General features: G+C 42.1%; 1 protein-coding gene across 1 annotated transcript in view; it reads left to right on the plus strand.

Annotated features, from left to right (window-relative positions):
* The first annotated feature begins 219 nt into the window (after window positions 1-219).
* The window catches only part of LOC139532531 (prolactin receptor-like), a 52,726-nt gene continuing 29,969 nt past the window's right edge, over window positions 220-22,976 (plus strand). The window contains exon 1 of the mRNA XM_071330284.1: window positions 220-650. Coding sequence (XP_071186385.1) covers window positions 637-650 — 14 coding nt within the window. The 5' untranslated portion in view covers window positions 220-636. The remainder of the gene's footprint in view (window positions 651-22,976) is intronic.

Consider the following 22,976-nt stretch of genomic DNA (forward strand, 5'->3'; position numbering starts at 1 on the left):
GTAAGTGAACTGCCTTCAGTCATATCTTACTGAGTGAGTGTGTGGGGAGCTGTCATATTGCCAAGACCAAGTGTGTCAATTTGCAATCAGCAGCAGACACGTTTACTTGACTCCAATTGCACAGATTTGTAATTATGTGTAGACTAATAACTTGGCCGCGGGTCACTCGTAAAAATAAAGGGAGAAAGCCATAACAATGTGTCAAGGTATTGGAAAGCACGAGGGGGCCGGGCAATAATCCGTGAGGCGCGCGCCAACCAACCGCCAACCCGTGCGCTGGCTGCAGAGAGAACGTGCAAATGAAGCAAGGCAAGATACGAACATAGCGAACAACCGTTGACCGCGTACAGACACCGATGGTTTGAGGAGTTTGGCGTATGCGTTACATATTTTGGCATGTCACTGACTCGTTATTATTTGAAGAATACATATCTTTAGGACTTCACCTTCAAGGCACAATTACACGAGCGTGTGAAGCGGGTGACTAGCCATGGTCTTCTGTCTAACTACCCGAAGATTTCCTCGAAGGTCTCTTTGATAATTCCGTGCGCCATCACTGAGCAAAATCCGCGTGAGAAGCAGACAGTGGCTCAGAGTTTGGGACCAGGGAGATTCCGAAGGAGAGAGGGAACATTCATGTTATTTCTAAGGTAAATTCCCACATCCGGGTGTCACTTTTAAATCCATTGTTTTTGTTTTCATTACTGTAGTCTAGCCTATTCTTATTTTCTGTTTTGTTTTATCTGTGTGAAGTTACTATTACTTACTGTGCATTGTATTGGCTACATTTGTTGCAATGGATTAATTAGTTCTCTGCATTTGTCTAACGCATGCAATAGCCTAACACCAAAAGCAGGCTACTACATGCAATAGCCTAACACCAATAGTAGCCTAGCCTACTACATTTCATTGCAGGCAGCTTATAAATTAACAAAGTTGTATGGTAGGCCAACCTATATTTGATGTAGAATGTTGTTTAAAAATTTGAAATATTTGAAATATGTGAATTTGCATGTGAAAACATTTGGAAAGGCATCACGAGCTGGAGCATAGATATTTAAATGAAATTAGTATAAAATCTGAAGGCTGCCTAACCAAATACCATCAATATTCATTATGAGATGCAATGCTCTGGTATGAAGCCCAGATGTTAATTGAATATTTATTGGTAGGCTACAATATGTGATTAATTAAGGCAGAGTCAATGTAAATGAATTTGTAATAGATTTTGTGAGGAAATCTAAAGGTCTCTTCTCTTCAAGAAACAACATTTTGGTCCATCCAAATTGATAAGCAGCAACACCACAGACCAGGGATGGAAATGAAGCTAGCCCATAGCCAGTGCTTTTCAGACTGGGCTTTTGGACCCTTGGCTACAGAGAATGTCACCTGGGCTAGTAGAAATGTCATTCTACTAACCTGGCTGGCCAGTGCCCAAAATCCTTAAATTCCCTTCCTGGCGCCAGTATGTGACAATAAAAACATAAAATAATAAAGTCAAACTACAGCCTACCCAGCTGTATATACCCGGCTCCTTAGCTCAGCCAGACTTTAGCACCACACCATTATGTCAAGGAGTTGTACTTGGGTCATTCTAAAATGCAACAACATTTTCTTAACACAGCAGCAAAGTTGCTTTTTCTAATACTTAAATAGCATTTCATAAAGAAAGGAATCACCTGAACACAATTTAGAGGTGCAATCTGCAACTTCTCTGTCTCATTTGGCAAAAACATGAATAAAAAACACAGATTGAAATAAATAACATAAAAATATCAAACAAACAAGCAAAAATTCATAATATGCAATATGTACCTCTTCTCCCATTTTGGAGGACAGAGAGCGTCTTTGCCAGAGAACCACTTTTCAAATCACCTTTAAAACATACTTATTGCTGCAACTTGATATGAAAGAAGTTTACAACAAAAATGTACAATTTGTCAATAATTAAGAGGGAAATAAATGTGCTTGTTTGTTATTTGTAATTTTGTTCAGTGATGACTTCCATCTCTTTGTCAAGCATGTATTCACAGTCCCATGAAGCGTATCACTAACCACTTCCCAATGGGCCAGGTTGACTGGGGTGATCATGCGTACGATCATCAACATATGTCTTATACAAGCTGGAACTATGGAACTCTGGGTCAAACATTCATCTTGTTGACACATTGACTATTGAAACACACTACACCCTCAACGTTATATAAATACTTATCTCCATATCAAATTCTGTTAATAAAACATTTAGCATACGATAAGGGTGTCTGTTTAATCAAAAATGGTGATTGTGATAAAGAAGCCTTACAGCTGTTAATACATAACTGATTCAGTAAAATAATGAGAAAATAAGTTATTCCAAGGTTTATGTATTGAGTGAGTATAGATCATGTTTGTGTGTGCGTGCATGTATGCATGTATGTGTGTGTGTATGCTTGTGTGCATCCGTCCGTCCGTGTGTGTGAATATACATATTCAATTGGACAAGAAATATGTGCATCGGAATGCTTGTGTATGTGTTTCGATCTATCTACCCACTTGAGAAGGAGGCCTACTCTGTCAGCATCAGTGACCCCAAGTGCCTCTGCTATGCCGATCGAATGCCTCCGTGCCTCTGTCTGCCTGCCTGCGTGAGTACGCTGCCCGGGGGGGCTGTCACCGTGCTATGGGCTGTGGTTTATCAGAAACCAGGCGGATAGAGAATGGGTCAATCCGGAGCTCCGTGCTAGTACGTAGACACACACACTTGTGTGCTAAACCTCATCAGCTGTGGATCAGCCACGGCAGTCAGGAGAAGGACAAAGATAGCTGCGTGTAATGTACCTCTCCAGACCTTCTGGTCTGAGCTAACGGCAGCTCAAGCGGAAGAGTCGGCCATGACAGAGTCATTTTGCCGGATCCAAACAGACCTGAAGTGTGTGAAGAATACCTACTGGTCTACTGTAGGACTGATGAGGCTGATGTCCTGACTCTTTCTCTGTCAGTGAGGACCGAGGAGGAAATTATCATTCAACCAATGTGTGTAAGTAAACAGTGGTAAAATGTGTTGCACATCACGCAATCGTCAATTGTAATATTTGGAACTGGCTTCTGATGATGTGCTGCTGTCTCCTCTAGTTACAATGATATGGGGGTTTGATCACTGATTGTTTTTGCATGAGCAAAATGGGAACATAAAAGTGTGAATATGCATATTTAAACATACTGTACATATATACACGTACACAGTACACACATACACATATACAGTGGGGAGAACAAGTATTTGATACACTGCCGATTTTGCAGGTTTTCCTACTTACAAAGCATGTAGAGGTCTGTCATTTTTATCATAGGTACACTTCAACTGTGAGAGACGGAATCTAAAACAAAAATCCAGAAAATCACATTGTATGATTTTTAAGTAATTAATTTGCATTTTATTGCATGACATAAGTATTTGATCACCTACCAACCAGTAAAAATTCCGGCTCTCACAGACCTGTTAGTTTTTCTTTAAGAAGCCCTCCTGTTCTCCACTCATTACCTGTATTAACTGCACCTGTTTGAACTCGTTACCTGTATAAAAGACACCTGTCCACACACTCAATCAAACAGACTCCAACCTCTCCACAATGGCCAAGACCAGAGAGCTGTGTAAGGACATCAGGGATAAATTGTAGACCTGTACAAGGCTGGGATGGGCTACAGGACAATAGGCAAGCAGCTTGGTGAGAAGGCAACAACTGTTGGCACAATTATTAGAAAATGGAAGAAGTTCAAGATGACGGTCAATCACCCTCGGTCTGGGGCTCCATGCAAGATCTCACCTCGTGGGGCATCAATGATCATGAGGAATGTGAGGGATCAGCCCAGAACTACACGGCAGGACCTGGTCAATGACCTGAAGAGAGCTGGGACCACAGTCTCAAAGAAAACCATTAGTAACACACTACGCCGTCATGGATTAAAATCCTGCAGCGCACGCAAGGTCCCCCTGCTCAAGCCAGCGCATGTCCAGGCCCGTCTGAAGTTTGCCAATGACCATCTGGATGATCCAGAGGAGGAATGGGAGAAGGTCATGTGGTCTGATGAGACAAAAATAGAGCCTTTTGCTCTAAACTCCACTCGCCGTGTTTGGAGGAATAGAAGGATGAGTACAACCCCAAGAACACCATCCCAACCGTGAAGCATGGAGGTGGAAACATCATTCTTTGGGGATGCTTTTCTGCAAAGGGGACAGGACGACTGCACCGTATTGAGGGGAGGATGGATGGGGCCATGTATCGCGAGATCTTGGCCAACAACCTCCTTCCCTCAGTAAGAGCATTGAAGATGGGTCGTGGCTGGGTCTTCCAGCATGACAACGACACGAAGCACACAGCCATGGCAACTAAGGAGTGGCTCCGTAAGAAGCATCTCAAGGTCCTGGAGTGGCCTAGCCAGTCTCCAGACCTGAACCCAATAGAAAATCTTTGGAGGGAGCTGAAAGTCCGTATTGCCCAGCGACAGCCCCGAAACCTGAAGGATCTGGAGAAGATCTGTAGGGAGGAGTGGGCCAAAATCCCTGCTGCAGTGTGTGCAAACCTAGTCAAGAACTACAGGAAACGTATGATCTCTGTAATTGCAAACAAAGGTTTCTGTACCAAATATTAAGTTCTGCTTTTCTGATGTATCAAATACTTATGTCATGCAATAAAATGCAAATTAATTACTTAAAAATCATACAATGTGATTTTCTGGATTTTTGTTTTAGATTCCGTCTCTCATAGTTGAAGTGTACCTATGATAAAAATTACAGACCTCTACATGCTTTGTAAGTAGGAAAACCTGCAAAATCGTCAGTGTATCAAATACTTGTTCTCCCCACTGTATATACAGAGGATACACAGTAGACACATACACATATATATACAGAGGATACGCAGTATATTCATACACACACACGTACACACACACATACACACACACACACACACACACTTTTTCTAGTCAGGTCACATGGCCAAAAAAAAGGAGTCTACATATGAATACTAAAACAAATGCACAGACACTAACATTACATTGTAGTTTCAAGGCCACTAACATACTCCTTGTCCTGCATGTGTGTGAGCGTGTAAAGGCTTTGAGGGTGTCTTGGGATTACCGTTGGACCACATGTTTACCACATCTGGACTGTAAAACACTTGTTGACCTTCCAAAGGAGCAACTTTCTTTATCAATCAATCGATCGATCAATCAATCAATAGTTTGATTGATTGAAATTCTTTTGACAAATCTCTTCAGAGCCACTGTAAATTGAACTTGCCATTTTCCCTTCAAACATTGTTTGAGTCAGTACAACACCTCATAGGTTTGATGGCTGAAAGAAAATCTGTGTGGCTGAAACGAATTCATTACTACCCAGGTATTCACATGAAAGTGAATGTCTGAAGGCATTGGTTCTTAATTGGACAAATGCATTGGCTGGTCTTATCAGGTGTAATTCAGGAGTGATAACAGGCATCAGGTCTGTATGTGGTCGGCCTACTCCGTTCTGTACCATCTGAAGCATTGAAATAGCCAATTGCTGTCCAGATAGGAGCTTATTTGATTGGATTGATTGGGTGCTGATTGATTGGGTGCTGATTGATTGGGTGCTGATTGATTGGATGCATGTGCATTCTCCAGCCAACCTGTGACATTGATTGATCAATTAAGTGCCAAGGAGGAAACAATGATAACTGATCTTATAAATACTGTGCCTGTGTACACAGTATACTATAGTAACAACATTATAATGACATTTGTATTTGTATTTATTCTGCTTAGTATTTACATGGTAATGGAGTCAGGCGTTTATAGCAGTATAGCAGGGATCATCAACTAGATTGAGCCGCGGGACGATTTCTTTCTTGAGCAGATGGTCGGGGAGCCAGAACATAATTATAGATCAATTGTAGACTGGAAATTGACTGCAAGAATCCCAAACAGATATAATATTTGACTGAAACATAATAATTTCAAACCTTGCTTACATTTGTATACAATCATGTCTCTGTATTATGCGTGGGAATACTTGGGAACAGATTTCCCAAATTAAAATCAATTGGATCTGATTTCCTGGTGTTTTTACAGTCGTTTATGTCCAACAATGACAATGTAAAAAAAAAGAAATCGTATTTTTGCTCAGAAAACTTGGGGGGCCAAATAAAACCGTGCTAGTTGGGGAACCCTGCAGTATAGTAACAAACATTGTAATGCCATTTGTAATTATTCTGCTTAGTATTTACATGGTAATGGAGTCAAACCTTTTACTCTTTTAGCCTTGTGTTTTTCAGTATGAATTTCATGAATAAGATTTAACAAGGAACTAAACATGGGCTTTTTGGGGATTTGATCAAGACAGACAGCTGAGCTGATTCCTCTCCTTGGTCTTGTGGAAGAATGGTTGTTGCTTCCCGAATTTCTGACATTTACAAATAAAATGTCAATAACCAGAGGAGGGATAACAATCTTGTATTTCTTTATTGTTGTTGTTTACATATGAGTTAAGCCAGGCTGCTGGGTGGCCGTGGAGGTGTGTTTATCTCAGTAGTTCCTTTGTGAAGCAGTGTGTGGCTCTGCATTAATTAGTAGGTGTCTAATTAATGGCAGAAGACTGCAGTGCTTCTCTGGTTAATCACGGGTCAGCGCACTGTGTTAGTCTTTATCTGCTCTGCAGGGAGTGTGTGCTTTGGTGTGCGCGTGCCCATATGACTTTTTTTGTTTGGCTTTAGCATTAGTTTGAGTGTGTGCCTAGCTATCAGTGTGTATATGTAACCTGTGGCGCGTGCGTGTGTGTGTGTGTGTGTGTGTGTGTGTGTGTGTGTGTGTGTGTGTGTGTGTGTGTGTGTGTGTGTGTGTGTGTGTGTGTGTGTGTGTGTGTGTGTAATGGTTCAGTGCAGCTCTCTGACCCAGATGGTATGTGTACTGGGCACTGGCTGCTTGCTGGCTGATCCACACGCCTCAGTGAGCTGTGAAATCCCTTCGTACCATATCGATTTGGCTTTCATCTATATTGACAGAGCTCAACAGAGTCACTGTAAATCCCCCCCCCCGTTCTTCTGAACCCAGCTATGGAGGGTGTTGCTATGGTAACGGCAGAAAGCAAGGCACCCAGATCTCTGATTGGTCAGCCCTGATATCAGTTGGGTACCAGGGGATTTAAGGTCAAGGGTTAAATTGGGCCGGGGCCCGCCGGGAAAACACATTTGAAAGCAGTTTTAATGGCCATTGTTAAAAGTGGAGTATCACACCTACATCTATGAGCGAACTGAGCAAGCTGCACCAGAGCTTTTAGAGGCAACATGATTTAGGCTCCACGATTCACCATGAGCACATACTGTAAGGAAGACTGGGGTTAAGTGAAACACTACATTATAGTGTTTAAACCAGAGTTTTTTTGTGACATTGAAGTCATCAATATATTGCTAACTTTTAGCATCATGATTAGCCTAATAGTGTAAATGCAGATAGGCAACCCTATGCTTCAGTCTATTTCTTTATCATCCCTATGCTTCAGTCAATTTCTTTATCAACCCTATGCTTCAGTCTATTTCTTTATAAACCCTATGCTTCAGTCTATTTCTTTATAAACCCTATGCTTCAGCCTATTTCTTTATCATCCCTATGCTTCAGTCTATTTCTTTATCAACCCTATGCTTCAGTCTATTTCTTTATCAACCCTATGCTTCAGTCTATTTCTTTATAAACCCTATGCTTCAGTCTATTTCTTTATAAACCCTATGCTTCAGTCTATTTCTTTATAAACCCTATGCTTCAGCCTATTTCTTTATCATCCCTATGCTTCAGTCTATTTCTTTATCAACCCTATGCTTCAGTCTATTTCTTTATCAACCCTATGCTTCAGTCTATTTCTTTATAAACCCTATGCTTCAGTCTATTTCTTTATAAACCCTATGCTTCAGTGTCACGATCGTGTGGCGGATTAACGGACCAAAATGCAGCAGTTGGAAAATATGCCATCTTCTTTTATTTTAACACGAAGATGAACACGACACAAAAACACTTTAACAAAACAACAAAATAACAAAACGACCGTGAAGCTACAAACGTTGTGCACAAACATACAGGCTACTAACGTTCTTACATAGACAATTACCCACAACCAATGAGAGCCTATGGCTACCCTAAATAAGGCTCCCAATCAGAGACAACCGAAATCAGCTGTCTCTAATTGGGAACTCATTCAGGTAACCATAGACTCTCCTAGATAACTAACCAACATAGACAACGCTAGACATATACACTCAACACAAAACCATCTACTACACCCCATAACCCCTTTACCAAATAAACACCCAAAACCAACAAAACATAAACATTCCCCATGTCACACCCTGACCTAACTAAAATAATCAAGAAAACAAAGAATAATAAGGCCAGGGCGTGACATAACCCCCCCCTTGAGGCGCGAACTCCGGGCGCACCATACACAGTCTAGGGGAGGGTCTGGGTGGGCTTCCATCCACGGTGGCGGCTCCGGCTCTGGTCGCGGTCCCCACGTCACCACAGTACCTAAACACCTCCTAGGCTTCCTCCAAACGACCCCCCTCCACCTTAACCCCATTGCATTCAGGGGCAGTTCCGGACTAAGGGGCAGTACCAGGGTAAGAGGCAGTACCAGGGTCAGGGGCAGTACTAGGGTCAGGGGCAGTACCAGGGTAAGAGGCAGCACCAGGGTAAGGGGCAGCACCAGGGTAAGGGGCAGCACCAGGGTAAGGGGCAGCACCAGGATAAGGGGCAGCTCCGGACTGAAGAATGGCAGCTCCGGACTGAGGGACTGCAGCTCCGGACTGAAGGACTGCAGCTCCGGACTGAGGGATGGCCCATGGCTGGCTGACGGATCTGGCTGCTCATGGCTAGCTGACGGATCTGGCTGCTCATGGCTAGCTGACGGATCTGGCTGCTCATGGCTAGCTGACGGATCTGGCTGCTCATGGCTAGCTGACGGATCTGGCTGCTCATGGCTAGCTGACGGATCTGGCTGCTCATGGCTGGCTGACGGATCTGGCTGCTCCTGTCTGGTTGGCGGCTCTGGCAGATCCTGTCTGGTTGGCGGCTCTGGCAGATCCTGTCTGGTTGGCGGCTCTGGCAGATCCTGTCTGACGGACGGCTCTAGCGGCTCCTGTCTGGCTGGCGGCTCTAGCGGCTCCTGTCTGGCGGACGGCTCAGTGGGCTCATGGCAGACGGGCGGCTTTGCAGGCTCATGGCAGACGGGCGGCTTTGCAGGCTCATTGCAGACGGATGGCTCAGATGGCGCTGGGGAGACGGATGGCTCAGATGGCGCTGGGGAGACGGATGGCTCAGATGGCGCTGGGGAGACGAGCAGTTCAGTCATCGCTGTGCAGACGGCAGACTCCTGCCGGCTGAGGCGCACTGTAGGCCTGGTGCGTGGTGCCGGGACTGGTGGCACCGGGCTGGGGACACGCATCTCAGGGCTAGTGCGGGGAGCAGGAACAGGGCATACTGGACCCTGGGGACGCACATTAGGCCTAGTGCGTGGGGCCGGAACTGGTGGTACCGGACTGGGGACACGCATCTCAGGGCTAATGCGGGGAGCAGCAACAGGATGCACAGGACTCTGGAGACGCACAAAAGGCTTAGTGCGTGGTGCCGGAATTGGTGATACCGGGCTGGAGACACGCACCATAGGACGAGTGCGTGGAGGAGGAACAGGGCTCTGGAGACACACTGGAAGCCTGTTACGTGGTGTAGGCACTGGTGGCACTGAACTGGGGCGGGGAGGTGGCGCCGGAAATACCGGACCGTGCAGGCGTATTGGCTCCCTTGAGCATTGAGCCTGACCAACCTTACCTGGTTGAATGCTCCCCGTTGCCCGACCAGTGCGGGGAGGTGGAATAACCCGCACCGGGCTATGTAGGCGAACCGGGGACACCATGCGTAAGGCTGGTGCCATGTAAACCGGCCCGAGGAGACGCACTGGTGGCCAGATATGTAGGGCCGGCTTCATGACATCCGGCTCAATACTCAATCTAGCCCTGCCAGTGCGGGGAGGTGGAATAACCCGCACCGGGCTATGCACACGTACAGGAGACACCGTGCGCTCTACTGGGTAACACGGTGTCTGCCCGTACTCTCGCTCTCCACGGTAATTACAGGGAGTAGGCGCAGGTTTCCTACCTGACTTCGCCACTCTCCCTTTAAGCCCCCCCCAAAGAAATTTTTTGGGTTTTCCCACAGGCTTCCTACCGCTTCGTCGTGCTGCCTCCATTCGCCGGTATCCCTCCTCGCACTGCGCCAGAGAATCCCAGGCGGGCTCCGGCACTCTCCCTGGGTTGATCGCCCACCTGTCGATCTCCTCCCACGTAGTGTAACCCAGATCCTTTGTAGGTTCTTTTTCCTGCCTCCGAGCTAGCTCCTCATATCGCCGCCTCTCTGCTTTCGCTGCCTCCAGCTCAGCTTTGGGGCGGTTATATTCTCCTGGTACCTCCCGGTCTAAAATTTCCTCCCATGTCCATAAATCCTTGTATTGCTCCTGTTGCCGCTGGTCATGCTGCTTGGTCCTATGGTGGGTAATTCTGTCACGATCGTGTGGCGGATTAACGGACCAAAATGCAGCAGTTGGAAAATATGCCATCTTCTTTTATTTTAACACGAAGATGAACACGACACAAAAACACTTTAACAAAACAACAAAATAACAAAACGACCGTGAAGCTACAAACGTTGTGCACAAACATACAGGCTACTAACGTTCTTACATAGACAATTACCCACAACCAATGAGAGCCTATGGCTACCCTAAATAAGGCTCCCAATCAGAGACAACCGAAATCAGCTGTCTCTAATTGGGAACTCATTCAGGTAACCATAGACTCTCCTAGATAACTAACCAACATAGACAACGCTAGACATATACACTCAACACAAAACCATCTACTACACCCCATAACCCCTTTACCAAATAAACACCCAAAACCAACAAAACATAAACATTCCCCATGTCACACCCTGACCTAACTAAAATAATCAAGAAAACAAAGAATAATAAGGCCAGGGCGTGACATTCAGTCTATTTCTTTATAAACCCTATGCTTCAGTCTATTTCTTTATAAACCCTATGCTTCAGCCTATTTCTTTATCATCCCTATGCTTCAGTCTATTTCTTTATCAACCCTATGCTTCAGTCTATTTCTTTATCAACCCTATGCTTCAGTCTATTTCTTTATAAACCCTATGCTTCAGTCTATTTCTTTATAAACCCTATGCTTCAGTCTATTTCTTTATCATCCCTATGCTTCAGTCTATTTCTTTATCAACCCTATGCTTCAGTCTATTTCTTTATCAACCCTATGCTTCAGTCTATTTCTTTATAAACCCTATGCTTCAGTCTATTTCTTTATAAACCCTATGCTTCAGTCTATTTCTTTATAAACCCTATGCTTCAGTCTATTTCTTTATAAACCCTATGCTTCAGTCTATTTCTTTATCATCCGTATGCTTCAGTCTATTTCTTTATAAACTCTATGCTTCAGTCTATTTCTTTATAAACCCTATGCTTCAGTCTATTTCTTTATCATCCCTATGCTTCAGTCTATTTCTTTATAAACCCTATGCTTCAGTCTATTTCTTTATAAACCCTATGCTTCAGTCTATTTCTTTATAAACCCTATGCTTCAGTCTATTTCTTTATCATCCCTATGCTTCAGTCTATTTCTTTATAAACCCTATGCTTCAGTCTATTTCTTTATAAACCCTATGCTTCAGTCTATTTCTTTATAAACCCTATGCTTCAGTCTATTTCTTTATCATCCCTATGCTTCAGTCTATTTCTTTATCATCCGTATGCTTCAGTCTATTTCTTTATAAACTCTATGCTTCAGTCTATTTCTTTATAAACCCTATGCTTCAGTCTATTTCTTTATCATCCCTATGCTTCAGTCTATTTCTTTATCAACCCTATGCTTCAGCCTATTTCTTTATCAACCCTATGCTTCAGTCTATTTCTTTATCATCCCTATGCTTCAGCCTATTTCTTTATTGACACTATAATTCAGCCTATTTCTTTATTGACACTATGCTTCAGCCTATTTCTTTGACACTATGCTTCGGCCTATTTCTTTATTGACACTATGCTTCAGCCTATTTCTTTATTGACACTATGCTTCAGCCTATTTCTTTATTGACACTATGCTTCAGCCTATTTCTTTATTGACACTATGCTGCATCAGTTGGGCTACAGGTGATAATGCTTATTGCTAAATAGCACACCTTTCTGATCAAATGGACCAATATGTGACTTGGATTATTTCTGGATGGAGAAATTATATTTTAGATTGGTGTGAGCATAATTTAATAGTCATTCATTTACCTTTTAAAAAGTCCGCAGAACTGACCATCTCACAGTTGTTCAGTATGACTTGGTCCACTGCAGCTATAGGAAAGTCTCCATGTTTTCCTGTGGACACTTTGATTCAGCTGGTATGCCTGATGCATCTTCAGCCCCACACTGTTTTAATAATCCCATTTTTAATTGGTTTGAATTCAGTATGGCTGATAAAAATGTTAAAGGGGATCTGGGGTAAACGTCAGGGAGAAAAACCCCTCCAGGCATCTTTGGTCTGGATTACAACCTGTTCATGAGACCAGAGCCATGTTGGAGAGTTTGGCTTCATAACTCTTTGTCGCCTAATTCTTTAATTCTTTATTGATTCATTAATCTGTTTGAACACACACACATGGGTAAACATAATGTTAAAATAACAAATAATTGAACAAATCATTAAGATTTTTGTTAAATAATAATATTGATAGAAACTTACATTAAAAAAATTACCCTTATGAAATAGTAAAATTCCATGGAGAAAAAGGATTAGCAGAGAAGAAGATGACTAAATGGGAGAATAGAATATTGATGAATTAGAGGCTGCCATAACCGGGCCCATGGGGAGCAGCTAACAGAAAAGCTCTGCTTCATTATATATGTCGGCATGACTACAGCTAACACTGTGTATGTATGTGTGTGTGTGTGTGTGTGTGTGTGTGTGTGTGTGTGTGTGTGTGTGTGTGTGTGTGTGTGTGTGTGTGTGTGTGTGTGTGTGTGTGTGTGTGTGTGTGTGTGTGTGTGTCTCAGTGCTAGGCTCTGGCGTTGTCATGGGTTCTGATCCCCTCTCTCCTCCGCCTTCTCAGTGTCTCTGATACATACTGCATGTGTGAACTGAATACAATATGGACGGTTGATCTGTCAGCCAGGTATTATCATAATATTATCATAATGACTACCTATAGAACTCCCTCGTACCCATAGGGCACTTTTACTGAGCCAGTAGTTTGAAAATAGATCCACAAACTACGTTCGAGATTGTACATAGAAGTAGCAATGTACTAGTATCACTTACCTAGAGGCCAGAGAGACAGAATTACAGTGTGCTCCAGGTGGTGCATCAGTACACATAGAGGACCTCACTTCAACCCATATTCACATGTAAGACCGGCCTAGTCATCATAACAGGTTTAGGATGACTAAAGAGCCCCGAGGGTCAAGTGTCTTGAACTTGATGCTCATTTACAATAACAAAACAACAGCGTGAGATGATAATAATAATATGACAGAGATAATAATGATATGATGATACTGTCTGTATCCGAGGTGATTGGCAGGTGGCCACTGGCCATGCTAGTATTTATAACCATTATTGGCTTTTTATTTATTTATCCAGGAAGTCCCATTGAAGTCAGGCTAGTCTTTTACGAGGGAGACCTGAAATGATTGTATCAAAAGCCCAATAGAACATCTACTCCTTCACTCATTTGCCAATGATCAGATTACTAGACATTCTGTTGCTCTTGCCTCACCCAACCCCTAATACAACAGGTCCCACTCTTCTTTCCCAGTATTTGGCCGATGGCCCTGTTCCACTAGGTGGTATGTCTGTTTTCACACCTTTATCTTAGATGATCGTGTTCCTCCTCTCCAGCCATCTGAACACATTACATCATCACTTATAAAACACCAAATACGCTGTATTCCAGAGGTCACCGAGTTCAGAGTTCACCGAGTTCTGAATGGCATGTGCAGGGGGACTTTGAGCTGGGGCCTTATCATGGACAGAGTGTGAGATAAACGTGTGAAAAAAGAGAGGGAGAACGGAGAGAAAGGGAGAGGGACTTTACGAGAGCTTTAGTGTCACGTGCAGCCAGGCTCCAAGGACATTCCCTCAGCTGTCAGCACGTTGTGTAAATCCCTGGCCTTCCAGAAACAGAAACACAGGCAGACAGACAGACAGACAGACAGACAGCAGGGTTATTATAAACAAAATAGAACCACATGTACAGTGCTTTGCAAAAGTATGTTTTTTAAAACAGATTTAAGTCAAAACTGTAACTTGGCCACGCAGTAACATTTACAGTCTTCTTAATAACAACTCCAGTGTAGATTTGGCTTTGTGTTGTAGGTTATTGTCTTGCTGAAAGGTGAATTCCTCTCCCAGTGTCTGGTGTAAATCAGACTGAACCAGGTTTTTCTTTAGGATTTTGCCTGTACTTAGCTCCGTCCTGTTTATTTTTATCCTGAAATGTTTTGATGTTTTGTGTTGGATTTGCCCCAAACATAAGGATTTGCATTCAGGCCAAAAAGTGTATTCCTTTGCAGTATATATATATATTTTTCAGTATTACTTTAGTGCCTTGTTGCATACAAGATGCCTTACTTGGAATCTTTTTTTCTGTATATTTGTATTATTTTCACTGTCATTTAAGTAATTATCATGGAGTCACTACAATGTTGTTAATCCATCCTCAGTTTTCTCCCATCACATCCATTGAACTCTGTAACTGTTTTAAAATCACCAATGACCTCATGGTAACATCCCTATTCAGTTTCATTCCTGTCCTGAATCTCAGTTCAGAAGGACGGTGATTTAATACATCATCCACAGCATAATTATTAACTTGACCATGATTAAAGAGATATTCAATGTCTGATTTGTTATTGTTACCCATCTACCAATCACTGCCCTTCTTTATGAGGCTTTTCGAAAAGCTCCCTGGTCTTTGTAGTTGAATCTGTGCTTGAAATTCAATACTTGACTGAGGATCGCTTACAGATATATGTATGGGGGACAGAGGAAGGGTTAGCCATAAATTATGTCAACCCCTATTATTTCACACAGAGTCAATGTAATTTATTATGTGATATTTAAGCCAAATTTGACTCCTGGTCTGATTCAGGCGTGCCTAAACAAACGGGCTGAATACTTATGCAACAATTATATTTTAGTTGTAATTTTTTATTTATCTAAAAAAAAAATGGAAAAATAATATTCTACTTTGACATTAGAGTATTTTTTGTAGATTGTTGACAAAAAAATTACAACTAAATCCATTTTAATCCCACTTTGTAACACAATAAAATGTGAAGAAATCCAAGGGGTCAGAATGCTTTTGCAAGGCAACTTTATCTGTTGCTAAGGAAACTTTCATACACACATTTTTGTGGCATGTATTTTTTGTTTTATCTCTGAGAGAGACAGGGAGATCATCAATGTTTATTTTGAGATGTACAGTGCATTCGGAAAGTATTCAGACCCCTTGACTTTTTCCACATTTCGTTACGTTACAGCCTAATTCTAAAATGGATTCAATAGTTCCCCCCCCCCCCCCATCAATCTACACACAATACCCCATAGTGACAAAGCAAAACTGGTTATTATACATTTTAGCAAATAAAAAAATTATTAAAAAAACAGAAATATCACATTTACATTCTTACCCTTTACTCCGTACTAGTGATGCACCGATATGACATTTTTGACTGATACCGATATCCGATATTTTCCTTGCCAAAAAAAAACAATACCGATAACCGATATTTAACATTTTAAGGGCCTTTTAAGCATTCTAGTACAGTTAAATAGTTAAGACACACACATGGACGCAGCGGTCTAAGGCACGGCATCTCAGTGCAAGAGGCGTCACTACAGTCCCTGGTTCGAATCCAAGCTGTATCACATCCGAACGTGATTGGGAGTCCCATAGGGCGGAGCACAATTGGCCCAGCGTCGTCCAGGTTTGGCCGGGGTAGGCCGTCATAAGAATTTGTTCTTAACTGACTTGCCTAGTTAAATAAAGGTTACACACACACACCACACTGGCCAAAAAGTTATTTTGTTGGCATTTACGTATGTCCCCATTACCAGTAAAACATAATCAAAACCTATTTATTTCACTTACTTGCTGTGCTGTTTCGTTGTTCATTTGTTCAGTCATTTCATTCTCAACCAGGATTTCTATGGAACACCGTTTGGGTCTTTGCGTGTCAATAACACTATTTGATGTGTCAAATAACATTATTTGACGTGCCAAATAAGCTTGTTGACCAATCAGGGCCTGATAATAATAATAATCATTTAGCGCGTTCATTCATTTCTTACGTAGTTATTACACATTGATTACACTATCACTCATATTTCATATGTCACAACGATTCATCGATACGTATGCTATGATGCTGGTAAAGTTGTCTCGCACACCTACAGTGCTGGTCATAAAAAAAAGCTAGCTAGCTCATGGATGCAAACAATGTTCTTCCCCAAAAACATAGCAAAACGACATCATCTGTTTCAGTAGCTACATAGTTAGCTAGCTAACTATATAGCTAGGTGTCATCATCTAAAATAACCCTCATTTACAAGACAGTTCTTATTTGATTAATAGTGGGCGGACCCATCTATGTGAAGCTAGCCACAATAAGGATTAGCCACAATAGTGGACTTTGCGGTTAGCCTTCAAAATAAAAGTATGTCATTGACAGTGATGCAAATGAATACAAATAGTAGAATTTTGCCATAATTGAATAGATCATGCTAAACGAGGTTGCAATGTTGTTATATAAAATCAACAAAAGACAATAATTTGTTAATTTGACAAAAATCTGTTGAAATCACACTGGAAGTATTATACTTTAGAATTGCATTGGGGCCATACTTATTTCACTGTACAGCCTTACCTATGGATTGTGGATCAATGACATGGAGTATCAGTCTACTCAGTGACACCCAGAGAACATTAGCTCTTATTGCGGGACTTTGAAACAACTATGAATTGGGCCACAGGTTTGTCAACCTACGTGTATTGAACACTATTCCCGAGGGAAAACAAAACTGCGTGAATGTTTTGGAGTCTGATAACTCTGAGGAGGACGTTGGGAAAAAATATCTTGGGTATTGAGTAGACTGATACACCATTTCATTGATCCCCAATCCTTATGTAAAGCTGTACAGTGCAATATGAATGTCAACAATAGGCTGACTGGGTATGTGATTTCACACAGTCACAGTCCTGCGATAAGAGCTACAACGCTAAAATTTGCGTAAACTCTTCACAGTTGTGTTCTGTGGGTGTCACCGAATAGACTGATACCCCATTTCATTTTCACATTCCAACCTTGTTTAACATTATCTAGTATAAATATGGCATGGTTCCACCAATTGTAAACTTCTACATCACTTTCAAAGAGGTATTTTTATCTTGCAGGCAAACCGCAAATTCCACTATTGTTTCAATCCTTATTGTGGCTAGCTTCACAACACATAATCCGGTCCGGTCGAGCCTCACTAGCCAGATGAAGCTAGCTGGCTGCTTATAACGTTAGCTTTGAGCAACACGGTTAAGTAGCTGGCTAGCTATTTATTTTATGAACTGAAGTTCAATTTTATTAGGCGAACAACAATTGGCTACCTAGCTAATACTTACTCACAAGGATTCCTAAATCATTGCTAAGAATAGTAAAAATGACTGCAGTTTCTACTGGTCATTGGTTTCAGGCTGGTTCTATTAGATACCCCAGAATTTGCAGTCGAACAAATAATGATTTATTACCAACGCAGTATTGTAAACACATCGTTCGTGGCCGGTGTTTGCTTGTTTACAGACATTTTTGTACAGTTTTGACAGCACTACTGATAGTAGTGGTGGCGCTTGGCTTGCACGTGTAAATTCAGAACACACAACATTCTATAATAGAACTGTGTTATTTGACGTGTTTAATTTAAAGCTTATTTAATGTGTCAAATAGTGTTATTTGACGTGTATCTTTTTTGACACACAAAGACCCAAACGACATTCCATAGTATGTGGTGAAGCTAATAGCAGTGACGCTATTACTGTGTAACTCCGGTATGGCAACATCTGAAAAATAGCGCACTTGGTAGTGTGTACCGGCAATCGACCATTCGGCGAAAGCCAACATCACCCACGACAGAGAATGGTTGATGGTTGTCAGTTATGTTGTCAGTTATGTTAACAGCCTGTCACGAGAGACGAGCCTGTCACGAGAGACGAGCCTGTCACGAGAGGCGAGCCTGTCACGAGAGACGAGCCTGTCACGAGAGTCGAGCGTGTCACGAGAGACGAGCCTGTCACGAGAGACGAGCCTGTCACGAGAGACTGTGTCTGTGTTTGTGCGTGCATCTTTATTTTGGATTAGAGGTTAAACGAGTGCAAGACGTTGAGCAGCTTTCCGTGTCAGATGCTGTCCCAGTAACCCTCATGCTTAATAGAATTAGCACTAGTGGATTGCACCTGAGGCTATGTATTAACCCCCCCCCCCCCCCCGTACTGTACAAAGTGACCAATCAAAGCACACGATACTTACTGCTGATTCACAATGCTTTATCGTCATGATACAGAATATAACTAGCTTACTGACTCTGGAATAGCATTGTAATAGCAGTTTAGTAACGTCAGCTGCTCCAGCTCTTGGTACTTGTTCCTGGATTTGATTGGTGATAAATAACTTACTTATTGGGGAGGAAAATCAATGTGCTGGTGCACTTGAATGTGTAATAACTATAAGATCTTTGAGGCTTGTTATAAGGTGCTCTTTGGCTAGTCTATGACGTGATAAATTATTATATTCCAATATAATTCACTAATTCAGAATCTTGGAGAAAAATAAAGGGGATAATGACCACTACTTAGTAAATAAAAAAAATTAGAAAAATGTATTGTAGGACTTCAAGATTGCCTTGATATGAAAAATAAGCCCCATGATAATTATTTCTAAATGTTTTGTTTACTTAGTGGTGGACATTATACCTTTTGTTTTTCTCCAAGATGCTTATTGAATTATTGGATTATATTGGAATTGAATAACTTATCCAGAGGGAAATGCCTAACACAATACATAACACAGGACGCATTCCAGATGGGCATTTAACCATCTCACTCCCCAGCTTGAATTGTCTCCACCCGAGCTACCTAATAGGTTATCGGTGACGTAAATGTCTGACGTCATCAAGGGGGCAGTCACATGTGTTTGTGAGACAAAGGTCCTGAGTCTCAGTCTAGATGTGAGCTGGTAAGGGAAGAAGAGGTCCGTTAAACAAGCCCAGTGACCTCCTTCACATTATGCACAATGACAGTAGTAGCAAAGCAGCATTACAGGCAAACTCTATAACACATTCACAGATAGTAAGATGACTACAAAGGTCCCCAGGCATTATGAGAACCTTTCTACTAAAAACAATCTTCATAGTAATGACAGGTCTGTGATCTCACTCAAGGGCCATCATTATAGTAATGACAGGTCTGTGACCTCTCCAACCTCAAGTACCATCATTATAGTAATGACAGGTCTGTGACCTCTCCAACCTCAAGTACCATCATTATAGTAATGACAGGTCTGTGACCTCTCCAACCTCAAGTACCATCATTATAGTAATGACAGGTCTGTGACCCTTCCAACCTCAAGTACCATCATTATAGTAATGACAGGTCTGTGATCTCACTACCCTCAAGGACCATCATTATAGTAATGACAGGTCTGTGATTTCTCCAACCCCAAGGACCATCATTATAGTAATGACAGGTCTGTAATTTCACCACCCTCAAGGACCATCATTATAGTAATGACAGGTCTGTGATTTCTCCAACCTCAAGGACCATCATTATAGTAATGACAGGTCTGTGATTTCTCCAACCTCAAGGACCATCATTATGGTAATGACAGGTCTGTGATTTCACCACCCTCAAGGACCATCATTATAGTAATGACAGGTCTGTGATTTCTCCAACCTCAAGGACCATCATTATAGTAATGACAGGTCTGTGATTTCACCACCCTCAAGGACCATCATTATAGTAATGACAGGTCTGTGATTTCTCCAACCTCAAGGACCATCATTATAGTAATGACAGGTCTGTAATTTCACCACCCTCAAGGACCATCATTATAGTAATGACAGGTCTGTGATTTCTCCAACCTCAAGGACCATCATTATAGTAATGACAGGTCTGTGATTTCTCCAACCTCAAGGACCATCATTATGGTAATGACAGGTCTGTGATTTCACCACCCTCAAGGACCATCATTATAGTAATGACAGGTCTGTGATTTCTCCAACCTCAAGGACCATCATTATAGTAATGACAGGTCTGTGATTTCACCACCCTCAAGGACCATCATTATAGTAATGACAGGTCTGTGATTTCTCCAACCTCAAGGACCATCATTATAGTAATGACAGGTCTGTGATTTCTCCAACCTCAAGGACCATTATTATAGTAATGACAGGTCTGTGATTTCTCCACCCTCAAGGACCATCATTATAGTAATGACAGGTCTGTGATTTTAGAATATTGTCCATATATCCCATATTGTCCTATATTCCATATTGTCCCTATATCCCATATTGTTCCTATATCCCCATATTGTTCTATATCCCATATTGTCCTATATCCCATATTGTCCCTATAGCCCATATTGTCCCTATATCCCATATTGTCCTATATCCCATATTGTCCCTATATCCCATATTGTTCCTATATCCCATATTGTCCTATATCCCATATTGTCCCTATATCCCATATTGTCCTATATCCCATATTGTCCGTATAGCCCATATTGTCCTATATCCCATATTGTCCTATATCCCATATTGTCCCTATATCCCATATTGTTCCTATATCCCATATTTTCCCTATATCCCATATTGTCCCTATAGCCCATATTGTCCTATATCCCATATTGTCCCTATATCCCATATTGTCCCTATATCCTATATTCCCAGCTAGCCTACAGCTTTATTATTATATTCCCTGGATCTGAAAGTCCTCACTAATCTCAGAAAAAATATGTTGGTTTGTTATGCAAGTGAGAGAAAGTAGAACAGGGGATTAGTTCTTTCCAAGTCCATGGAAAATCATCTGTTGCATTGATTTAATCTCCAGGTGTAATTGTGTGACCCAGCAATCGCCTTTTGTCCAGATCAGATAAGCCATGTGCCAAAACCTCTAAAAGAGAACACGTTGGCTCCCTGTTGTTGCTGCACAAGAGAGAGTTACATTTGTAACCATGGAGAGCCTTCTCTTGGTACCAAGGCGACCACTTAAAAAAAAAAATTGTTGCCGCTGGACATGAAAAAAAACAAGATGTTCCATCAAAGTGGAGCAGCTTTAGAGTCCAGTAACTCTTCTGGTGAAAGAGAGGCAAATAATACTCTGTGGGCAATATCAACTCCTTCTATCTTATTCAGAGAGGCTGAATGACATGATGAATAAGGCTAAGTCTGTTTACCAGTGAGTTTTAAAGTGCAGTGGCAGTGGCCAATCATTCTCTATGAGGCATCTTTCATTACTGTCCTCAACTACTGTTTGTAGAGTTAACTGGGGACGAGAAGTTAAGATGGAATTGACCCCAACCCAGGGGGCCGAACATGTGTACACTGTGTACTAAGCATCCTATGTGATGGCCCAGCAAAACGTCAATGTCAGTTGCACATGTGTAGTGTATTGGCTTGGACACTGGGCCGTGGCCCTATGCCTTAGGATCTGTATTTGGGTCACAGTACTGCACCACTAGACTGTCTACCTGGGTTCTAAAAAGAGATGAAAGGTTTCTGAGTAGGAGGCTATTTTGAGGAGGTCTTCAGGCGATGTTGTGAGGGCCATTGAAAGAGTTTTAGTAGGTCAAAATGTCATCAGAGATTTGTCTGAGGACAAAGCGCTCTAATGGAATGTTGGCAGAGCTCCAGTGTTCCCTGAGGTGAGTTCAACAAGTGTTCTATTTGCAGCAAACATGTTACTTAGTTACAATTTCAGTTGAACATTCCAAAATGTCACGGTTAAATGTCAAACAGATCATTTTTGTAAGGATAACTGTCGCAGTTTAGCAACAATAATCAAACTGCAAATGACGTTTCTATTCCCACTACATGTAATAGCCACATTAATGGCCACATGATCATTCCTAGTGACAGTTTTAGGGGGACCCTTCTGAATGCTGGATTAGCTTTTCCTCGAGGACCGTTGTGGCCGCTGGTTGCAGCTGGACCGCTAGCCAACATCAGTTGGACTGCTAGCGGTAAGGACCGGCGGTAAGGACCGCTAGCCAACATCAGTTGGACTGCTAGCGGTAAGGACCGGCGGTAAGGACCGCTAGCCAACATCAGTTGGACTGCTAGCAGTAAGGACCACTAGCCAACATCAGACTGATTTTGAGCGGATCAAATAAAACTAATTTCATAACTTGAAGAATGACAAACAAAAGGTGTAATGTGTCTGCACGCAAAAAGATCTCTCATAAATCTGACTTCATTTTTCTTTTCCTTATTATTTTCACTGCATCTGGGATAGCGTACACAGACGTTTCGGCTCTGCAGCCTTCTTCAGTGTGTAGGTACAATTTTATTTTCATTGAGAACCACATTTGCAGGGAACACAAGTGAGCAACCGATGAGCAGCAGGTGCTTCTAATCAGGGTTGCCACTCATCTTCCAATCAGTGATGTAGCTTTTCTGGCCTACCTGTATACACATTACAGTCAGAAAGAAATACAGAATTATAGGGTAGGGGGGTGGGCACGAAGGGCAATTGAGGGCATCAGGCGTGAACCATTCAGTTGAAGAATCCTCATGTTTCTTACTGTGGAAATCTCTGGCAGACATGAAAGCAAGCTAGCAGATATGATGACGATGATCGATGGCTGGAGACTGAAA

This window comes from Salvelinus alpinus, chromosome 10 (genome assembly GCF_045679555.1).
Source record: "Salvelinus alpinus chromosome 10, SLU_Salpinus.1, whole genome shotgun sequence".
Taxonomy (NCBI): Eukaryota; Metazoa; Chordata; class Actinopteri; order Salmoniformes; family Salmonidae; genus Salvelinus; species Salvelinus alpinus.